The sequence below is a fragment of the Eurypyga helias genome, unplaced genomic scaffold, assembly GCF_000690775.1.
Source record: "Eurypyga helias isolate BGI_N326 unplaced genomic scaffold, ASM69077v1 scaffold37448, whole genome shotgun sequence".
In the NCBI taxonomy this organism is placed as follows: Eukaryota; Metazoa; Chordata; class Aves; order Eurypygiformes; family Eurypygidae; genus Eurypyga; species Eurypyga helias.
The window spans coordinates 1-10587 of record NW_010265655.1 but is presented as its reverse complement, the minus strand read 5'-3'; the positions used below and the strand labels follow the sequence as shown (position 1 = coordinate 10587).

Below are 10587 nucleotides of genomic sequence, written 5' to 3'. Positions count from 1 at the left end.
GAGGGAAAGAGGACAGCCAGTGGGTTCCTAAGCACAAAGGAGCCTCTCTAAAAGGTTGGCTCCACAGACAAAGACAAGTGCTGCAGCCCTGCCACTGCCACATGTCCTGACAGGTCAACCACAAGCCTTTGTCACATAACATCACATATGGGTATCTCACTCCAGGAGGTCCCCTGATTCCATTTTTAAGGACAAATATACACAAGGGGCAAACACCTTTGGGAGGTGCTCAGAGTTCCGCAGCTCCAAGTCAGTGATGTAGTTTTTTCATTTGGTACCAGGGTTTACGCTGGCAGGACATGTGCAGGAGAAAAGCTATTGAATGCAGGGATGTTCATTTACAAATCTGGATAAAAGAACACACGCTAGCACGATCCCCTTCAGATGTTTCAAATTAGGCACTGACATACCAAAGCACTTTTGGTTGCTTGTGAACACAATGCTTGTACTTTACTGCCACTTTACTTTGACTCAAGGTCAAAGAGAACAAATGAGACCAAAATATATAAAGTAAATGCTCCTAAAAATTATCAAAATGAAAAAGGAACACTGACTCTGCAGAAGTTCTTGCCTTGCAAAGAGTAATAATAACATTTCTGAAAAGTAAGAGGCATTCATGTCAGACAGTCAGGGAAAGAAAATGGACTAGAACTGTCACTCCATTCTTTGAGATTTGAGAATAGGCTATAATGAACCTGTAGTTGAGATCAGCTATAAAAGTTGTGAGGGAGACAGGATGGAAGCAACCAAGAAAGAATGGCAAAACACTCAACAGCAGGACTTTCAGAATGGCAAAAATAATAAAAATGATCACCAAGTGATCTGCGAATTGGGATGAGTCCTCTGTTAGCGGTCAGTCTCACCTTACTCCCGTATCAGAACAGGACTAGCAAATGATCAGTTTTCATTAAGTACATTATAATTTGGACTCTCAGTTAAGTCTTTGTTTACAGTATCAGCACAAGAGCTAAGAGAGAGACCATTGGGAAGCATGAGGCAAACTGGTGATAAATCCACCCGCTAGCAAAGAGCTGTCTCTGCTTTAAACTCTACCCCTGCCTGCAAACGTGCCCCCCGGCTACCGCTGGGCTAGTTTCGCTTGGAGCAGTGTCTGTGTGTGGCACTGTGCACCCACAAATGATCATGGTCAGGCCTGCTGGAATTCAGGGGTCCTGTTAATGGGGAGGGAGAAGGGTCAAGGCAACCAGCCACTTCCACAAACTCATGCCTTTTGCCCGTGAACTCCAAATCAGCATTTCCAGGTTTGAGTGACAAACATACAGCTCCTCATTCAAACACAGCTCAGTGATCCATGTCAGTGCAAAAGAAATTCTCCAGGTCTAAAATCCTCATTGTTATTCACACAATACAAAGAATAATACTTATTTCAGGCAAGCTAAACACCAGCCAGTTCTGTAGATGACTTTCTACTCCCTTCTCTCCATGCACAGGCATCCCCATTAAGGCTTTCAACTTTGCATGGCTTGAGGAGAGTCACTTTTTCTGAAACTCAGGACTTGCCTGATTCACCTCTCAGTAGCTAAGGACTGCCCCTGCAGAGCTACAAGAAGGCGACAGGTACCAACAGCTAGAAATCATCTACCTGTAGAAGATAAAGGAGTGCTGGAGCAAACAATGTGAGAGGGTAGAGTGACTGGTATGTTGCTAAGGCCAGGAAGACAGCACTGAGGAAGGCACTACCTGTAAAGAAAAACAAAACCAAACATTCATTCACAGGGAACATTTAATACAAACAGCCTTACAGACAGGAAATCCAAATGGGAAGAAATGCATAACATTCTGCAGGGGCTTTATAAATATCAGAATACCACTTAACAGTGTTTTTAGCAGAATGTATCCTTTTCGTAACTATGTACTGAATGGAGAATGGCTCATACCAAGGTGATTGTCCCACAAAAAAGAACTGCTGAGTGGTTTACATCTCTTATCACTCAGATACAGAAAGAGATGCATGTAATTCAGCCTCTATATAGACCATGCTGGCTGCTGTTGATGCACGGGAATGTGTCCACCAAGCCATATCCACATGAAATGGCTACTACACTCATACTGGACATGGTGAATAACCTCATCACCAGAACATGTCAGGACCCTCAGCAAAGCTCTGTGAAAGCGAGCACAGGAGTGTCTGCAGCGGAAGGAATTAACCCCACTTTACAGATACCAAAACTAAGGCATGCTGGCTGCTGTTGATGCACGGGAATGTGTCCACCAAGCCATATCCACATGAAATGGCTACTACACTCATACTGGACATGGTGAATAACCTCATCACCAGAACATGTCAGGACCCTCAGCAAAGCTCTGTGAAAGCGAGCACAGGAGTGTCTGCAGCGGAAGGAATTAACCCCACTTTACAGATACCAAAACTGAGGCATAGAAAGGATTAGCACAGCTTTTCTAAGTGGTCTTAAAAAATACGAATGCCTTTACTGAGGAAGCGATCTTCGAGGTGTCTCAGGTTGAGCTAAGCGCTGAGTACTCACACTGCCCAACTGCCAACAGCAGAAATCAAGTCCAAAAGGTCCCAGGTTAAACAGCAAAAGTACAAGCACCCAGTGCAGTAGCCTGGTTATAGCTTTTATTCTTACGTCACCAGATGGAAGTCATCTGTAAAAATGCAGCTTAGAGAGCAAGAACCCTGACTCAGTGCCTAACTGTCAGCCTACTGACATCAAGCACTCGGTTCGCTTCCTTCTGCTTCCACCTTTTGAAAGTGGGTTACCTGGTGATAAGCCTTCTCCATTCTTCAACTCCACTCTCCCAGACAGAAACCTCCCTAGCCTCTGTTTTACCGAGTGTTCAGTTCTGCAGAGATCTGAAGAACTGATACCCAGAAATCACAGCCATAATCTGATATCCTCTCTTTGCCCACTTTAAAACCTAGAGGCTGCCACAGTCAGGAAGAAAACACAGGGAACAGCCACTATAGTTTTGTCTATGACTGAACTATTTATTTTATCGTATCATTGAACAGTTAAAAATCAGTTTAACTAAACGAACCTCACTTGGTTGCTTTTGCAAACGCTTTTAAATCGATTGGAGGAAAACTTCATTTTGGAAACACTAACAAAAACAATCTATATCAGCTTTCTTTGCAACGTCTGGGTATGGGCACTACTGGAGATGAGAGATCAGGCTGACCTTTCCTCTGATCCAGCAGAGAACTCCTAAAACTTATGTGACCAGCACAAATCACATATGCTAAAAGACTTCAGCGCTGGGGAGTCATAAAAGAAACAGAAACCTGGCATTACGCACAAATGAATGAAACAGCTCTTCTGCCTTAATCTATTCAACTGTGCCAGTATGGGGCTTTGGTTACTGTTTCTGCTTCCCCAAAGCTCAATTAGCTAATTTCAAACCAAGGTTACAAGTGTGAGTAAAAGCCAAATAATAGCTGCAGGCAACCACTTGCTTTTGAACAAAAGTTCAAAGATACACTTTGAAAATAAATTGTATGCAACACCTTAAGTGCATATCCATGCACTAAAGAGAGCTGCAGAGCATTATGTCCTCCTACACACAGACACGCACTTCTTCATGAAGAGAAAACAATTTAAAGTCACCCAGGAAAAGGAGTCAGTTTTTAGAGATAAAAACTCCTAGGTACACTGAGGTGAAAGTAAGTTTTGACTTGACTAAAAAGGCTCTTGATCTCGTGATTTCAGGTAGAACTTTGACCTTGCTCCAGCCCTGTTTCTGCTGTGTTTTACCAAGATCCTTGCAGCAATCGTATCTGTAAAGTTCCACCTTGACTTAATTTCTGCTACTTTTCTAATCTTTACAGAAAGTTATAAAGAACCATTTTTTCTTCATTGCGTTACCTTTCATTGTAGCTAAAATGAAGAATGAAATGACAGTATTGTTGATGGCGCAGGTGGACTTTGCCACACAAGACATCACAGTGTAGGGGTTTAACAGGTAGCTGAAAAAAAGCAAAGCTCAAGTTACATCCAAAGGGCCGAGCACCTAATTAAAGAGGCAATCAAGGGAAAACCAGATGCACTTTGCCATTTCTTTGTGTTTGTTTACATTTGATGGGATCCTGTCATCATCAGATTAACTCAGCTGAACAGGTTCTTTAGTTTGGAGCAAAAACCCAGTCTTTGGAGCCTTGGACACAGTGGCCACATGGAGCTTGCTGGTGAAAAGAGACAGTTGGGAAGATGTCTAAAATGCAAGAACTATCCTTGAAAACAACTATCAAAAATGTTTCTTGCGTTGCAGAAACACTGTGCATTTATTCAGTCAGACCAAGGATTATTGGGTCCAAAGTAAATTTTCTGTTACTCACATCTACTGGCTCTGAGAAAGTAATAAAAACAAGAAGATAGCAAAATGGAAACAAATCCTGAGATTCTAGCAGAGTTTTCCCCAACCCAATTGCACCTGCACAGTCTTGCTATGGCAGAGCAATCATTTATGTTCACTGTGACACTGCTGAGCACAAAACCTTCCAGCTATGAAATCTGGCATATTTTAATTCGAATTATGGAAAGACAGCAAACTCTGAACCTTCCAGAATGCAGCCACACTTCAGTTAGTAAGGATGCCAGCTCCTTTTGGAAATGAGAATAACACCAATCTCATTTAACTAGGTTCAGAGCACAGAAAAATGTGTGGAAGGATTACCAATTCAGTAAGTAAGATAATGTACTGATCAACCTTGCTAATAACTAAATCAATCATCAGAAGGAGTACACAGGGCTGATGAGTTTCTAATTATCTCTTTACATTCTACCTACTTCTCAGAGTCCCAGTCTGCCTTTTTCTGTGTTTCCACAGACAGCCTACAGCTGGAGAGGTACAATTTAAGGCCTACTTTGCTGTGGTAACGTGCAACATTAAATACAAAACAGTCTGCAATTTACTGACCCTACCTTCCTCACTCTGGGAAATTAACCATTTTACAAAATTCATATGAAAATAAATAAAAAGTAACTTATATAATGGAAAACTCTCTCTGACACAGAATAATTCACAGTGATTTATTCATGTCAAAACCCCAGTGAAAAAAAATTATTTGACATTAAGTACCCTGCTTATATATTATTTATTTTAGTTGAAGCTTTCTGGAATAAAAAAAAAGGTTTAGTATACAGAGGAACACCAAGACATGACATTATTAAGAGGACAACCTGAAAACACCTTTGAAATGTTATAAGCAGTTCTGGGATCTTCAAGCTGTGATATTCAGCAAACACTTTGTCCAACTGCTAAAAAATTCCCCTAACTTTTCTGAAAAGCCACCTGAGACATTTGGGAGGCACAGAATCCATTCTGACAACATGAGCATACAGGCAAAATAAATGGGAATGTGATCTGAGCAGACATAACATTCCCACTACCAAATCAATGACCTTATGCTGTTGAGCCTGTCTTAGAGGGCCCAAGTGAATTACTTGGTGGCAAGAAGCACTTTGAAAAGTATCTGCACTTTCAAGCTGAGTATTCAAAGCTGGGGGGAATTTTTACATATAATAGGAAATTCAAAATTAATTTCGGGGGGGGCGGGAAATCTTCAACCAATGTTGAAGCCCGCAATCAGACAAATAAAACCCCAAGGGAGCTGAGGAACCCAAGCAGCCTGCAAGAGGCAATACTTACAACAGTGCTACCTTGAGGGGGATGTAGTGCATTTCCATAGGCGTCCGGATGAGTTCAGCCACATCTGGCGCATATTTATCCAGTTCTATTAGGAGCTTTTGCTTTTTGAACTGAACAAGGGAGAATGACCAAAGACTGTCAGAGGAGGAAAGTCATTATTTCTTATTCCTCTCCATTACTGCAGAACATACATGAGCCCCAGGTGTGAACCAAACCTCATGTTACATGAGCTGGTGTACAAACAGAACAAAAATTCCCTCTCTTTTCTCAAATACTCAAGAACTGAAGTGGAAGTCAGGAGAAAGCAGATAATCCCTACCTATTTGAATTTCCTTAATTACCTGTGTCTAGCTCCTGACATAGGTGACTGTGAATTCACCACACTAGAGTTTAATACTTTCAATCTTCCAAAAGCCTCTCTGGATCTTCAATGAAAAGCTGACTTTAGAAAGTCACTGTTCAACATACAAGCACCTGAGAAACCAAGTCACAGAAGTACGCAGTCTTTATTATTTTGAAGACGGGTACCTCTGTGCCAAATCTCCTTTAGGGAGACCAAATCCCTCTCTCATCTATCTTATTCTAGGATGTTGTCTATGGAGACAAGAGAAATCTGAACTATGGGCCTACTGAGCTATGTCATGGTGAGACAGGAGGAGAGATGCTAGCAATAAACCCTCAACGAGCAAAATAACTGACATGTAAGGTTTTTACATGTCTGCAGTTCCATCATGAGTTATTTCTTCAACCTCAAAGTCAGAGACCAAGGAACAAGCACATATCTGGATGAGAGACCACACAGATGCTGTAGAAAATGCAGCCTCCCTGTTCATGTTGATACTGAATCACTGTCCCTCTGGGACCGCAGAGCACAGCACTGCTTACACAAAACGTTCTTAGAGCTACTTATGAGAAAGAGCTGTGAGGAATCACTCACCTCCAAATACATGTGCCTGTAATTTGAAGGGAACAATTAATACTTGGTGTCAAATTTTCACCTTGCTCTGCAGAATGATTTATATGACGTCAGCATCCTTGGAAGGTTTTATTCCTTCCTTTACACATTTCCAGTCTGTGTATTAACTCATGCTGCGTGCTAACACAAACCCTGTTCAAGGTAAAACACTCCAGGCTGTAGCTACAAACTGTACAGAAGGCTGGAGCAGGGGTGAGAGAAGGGAGTGCTCAAGTCTTGCCAAATCCATAGCCCAGTGATTAAATTCTGCATGCTGCAAACTGCCCAAACAACTGAGGGTTAGTTTTCAGTACACGTTCTAAAAATCTCACATCTTCTCTTGTGTCCTGTGACCCTAGACTTGTCTGCATTTCACTGGCTCCTGCATTCTCACAAATCTCTCAAATTCCTTATACTCCCTTCTGATCAAAGAATCTTCACCACTGTGATCATCACTCCACTGCAGGGTGGTAGCTATAGACATTAACTTGTTTCATAGTGTAATACGGCCTCAGCAAAACTTAAAATACCTCAGTTGTTTACCACATTCAGTCCCCATGTTTACTGATCATCCAGATACAGTCAGATTTACTCCAACAAGGACTGGTGGATACTGCATCCTCTGGCATGCTTTTTTTTTTTTTTGGAACAAGATGATTATACTTGCTGTGAGAAGAGGACCAGCAACACTGGCAAGTCAGCTTACCACAACTCTGTTGAAGTCCTGGATGGCCAAGTAAAGGGCAACAGCAGTTAGCACGTCAGTTATCTAAGAAAGCAAGGCACAGACAGACTGACTGTAAACAAAATAAATGAATGGAGAAAAAGATACTGGACAGCACTGCAATGCTGAATAAGGATCTGATCTGACTCAGCTCACGGGAATTAAAAACAAGCTTCAAAAACACTAGGCTGCTTGTGCTCACACACCAACGCTTAACCTTGAAGCCATGAACTGTATCAAAGATACAATATTTACAAAACAAGAGGATGGGGAATTAAGGGGAAAGAAATTATTCATGGAAAGAAGTATGCAAGGGTAATAGAGAGAATCACTGGTCTAATGAGAGTACAGGCAACACAGGGACAGTGCCCAGCTGGCTATATCCACCTGCCCATTTAATCCAGCACGACAGTGCCTTGAGCTGTCCCAACCTACCAGGCAGCAGTAGAGTCACCTGAACACTCGGCACAAGCACAGCGCAGATGGCTGGCAGCTCTGCCCGAGCCCTGCCCAGCAGGGTCTGAGGAGAAGGCTCCACCAGGTGGCATGGGCAGCCAGCTGTATGATTTCTGTCCTTCTGAATTACGCTGAACTCCGAGAACCCTTGACAAGAGACATTTGGAGGACTAACCCATTAGTGCTGTACTTGCAGGCCTTGGGTTTGGCAGTGGGTTTTAATGAGAAATACTGCAGTGTAGGCATTAGGCTGGGGGGATAAAATATTCTGACCTGTAAGAGGTAACCTTTGAAATCTGAAGCCAAATGCCAACTTCCCCTCCCTCTGCAAGGATGCTTCCCTAACCAAGAACTCACAAAAATAAGGAATACGTATAACAGGGAAAAGCCTGAACATGGGTTTGTACAGAACAACCTGCCTTTCTAATTAAACAGCAGGAACCTGAAATACAGGGAGGCTGAAGGCCCCCGATCCTTGCAGGAGTAAAGGGAAAGTAATTTCACAAAATGGGACCTTTCAAGAGGAGCTTTCCAGGACCACTTACCATGAACACCAATTCAGCATACTCAATCAGGAAGTGGAAGAGATATATTATCAGTGGGGTCTAAAAGAGAGCAGAATGGAAACCCATGTCAAATACCGTCCAGATAAAACAACTGGTGATTTGATGAGAAAAATGGAGCAGTACTAGGAGAGACTGCAAAAGGTAATTTTCCTTCTGCTCTTCTACAATGCTGTTGCTTCAGAGTAAAGTGATCAAACAAAGCACACTTAAGTGTTCTTTTTCCTTGCAAAGTTCTCAATACAGTTTTTAAAAAATGCCGTGAACCTTGAAAAATATATTCTATTCCAGTTTTTCAACTAGAATAATGGTAGAGTTACCATAGAAAGCATATAAAGAACAGCTTTAGAAAATATTTTTTTCTAGAGAACCTATTTTTTCAAGTTGTTTGCAGGTACATTGGAAAGTATTTCCTACATAGCTGATTTCATTGTTTAGCCTGTTGTTTAGGTGAGTCTTTTCTAAAGCAAAAAAAAGAAACCATGCTAAAAATATAGGACTGTAGTCCTATTGCTTTATCATCCTCTCACTTCCACAGCATTTCCCTGCTAGGGTAAGAGGAAGAGCATGTTTCTGAATTATTACTTTGACAGAAAGGCTTAATCTGTAAGTATTACACTTAGATGGTGTAAAACCAGTCTTCACTGTAGAGAAAATACATTTATTTTGAAATATTTTTAAAATAATGTAATGGTATAAATAAGTATGGGAATATATTTCAGTCTGGGAGAAAACTGGGTTTACAGAAGGAGAATTTATTGAAGAGAAGCACGTTTTCAGAGGCATACAAAGTAGCTGCTTCACCCCTAGGTGACTCTATGAGAGTGTACCTTCCTATCAGTAAGGAAACTCAAGGGTACAAAAACTCCACAGGTGCTTAAGTGTTTGGAGGAACGAGGTGTTTTCAAGATAAGGAATAAATGTACTGCATGCCTGTGCTAATGTTAACAGCTCTGCAAATGAAGAAACTCAAGGTGCTGCTATACAGTAAAATTGCCTTCAGACTCACAATGACACTGTCTCTCCCTGCCCCAGCATCTGCTGACAGAAACAACTGTATGTGAACAGAGTACTCTACTTATGACAGATTTCCGCTATTTCAGGCTCTCCTTATGCAGTAATAAATATTACGATGTCTGTCATCTGCACAGCAACGAGTTATTCCGTGACAAACTGCATTTCCTCACTATGCTCATCATTACATATACTATCGCGCAGACAACTGCACAACTCCAAGTTCTCTGAAGTCTTCGGGACAAGACAGGTCCCCAGCCTTTGACAGCCCACGAGCAGTAAGAACTAAGAAACATGCCATTTGAATATCCCTTTTAAAATGCAGCATGCATACTGACCTCATGGAAAACAGCTCCAGAATATGGCGAGACCCCTAAATCCAGCAGTGATAATCCTTCGACCACTGAAACATACAAAATGCCTGCATTAGAATCCTCCACTGAAAAAAATCTCACGATGGTAAAACTACAGTTTTTAGAACACCCATGCTTGTAAGTCTCACGCTGAATCACCGTCTGAATGGGTGACTCAAAATCTCACAAAGCCAACAACCAGCTAGGATTGACTGTTTTCTTACTTCTGCCATGCAAATTTATTTAGTAACTGAATGACCAGTTGTAATCTATTTATTTGATTCAGCTAAAAATGTTATAGCTAAAATGTTTTGCACTTAACTATATATAAATCGTGTATGATATTTACTGATTTTAAGTCACCTATTATGTAGTACCTGGTATCTACACTGGAGAAATACTTCATTCTAAGAGGACAAACCATGACATAACATACATTATTAGCCTTGATTAAACTGTACCTCAGTCTTCAGAAGAGAATTTGAATCATGTTGGTAACAACGTGTGGGGCCACAAACACAAGAAGGAAAAGAAAACGGCTGTGCATGAACTGTGAACCACGCAGTCGAGTTCGCACCAGGAGACAGTGCTTGTGCAGTGTAATGACAGTGACTCAATGAAGGCTGCTGAAACTACATATTCAGTAGCAGATTTTGTCATTCTTCCATGTTACCTGTATTTGTGACAGTCGGTCAGCACAAGAGCAGCCAAGGCAGCTCTACACAATGGCTAACCCTCCGTGCTCCTGCCTCCGGCCCCGTCTCCCTCCCGCACCTTGCAGCCGCCGAACACTCGCTCTTCCCCCGGGGACAACACGCGCACTCCCTTCGCTCGGGCCGGAGAGGTGGGCCCCGTCCCCAGCGCCCCCAGCGCCGGGGCTGCAGCCCCTCT

General features: G+C 42.1%; 1 protein-coding gene across 1 annotated transcript in view; it reads right to left on the bottom strand.

Moving 5' to 3' along the window:
- Positions 1-9746, bottom strand: part of PIGU (phosphatidylinositol glycan anchor biosynthesis, class U) — a gene marked incomplete at its 5' end in the record, with an annotated part of 16917 nt that extends 7171 nt beyond the window's left edge. Inside the window, 6 exons of the mRNA XM_010156820.1 lie at positions 1604-1701; positions 3849-3949; positions 5632-5741; positions 7293-7355; positions 8312-8371; positions 9682-9746. Coding sequence (XP_010155122.1) covers positions 1604-1701; positions 3849-3949; positions 5632-5741; positions 7293-7355; positions 8312-8371; positions 9682-9746 — 497 coding nt within the window. The remainder of the gene's footprint in view (positions 1-1603; positions 1702-3848; positions 3950-5631; positions 5742-7292; positions 7356-8311; positions 8372-9681) is intronic.
- Positions 9747-10587: the final 841 nt, after the last annotated feature.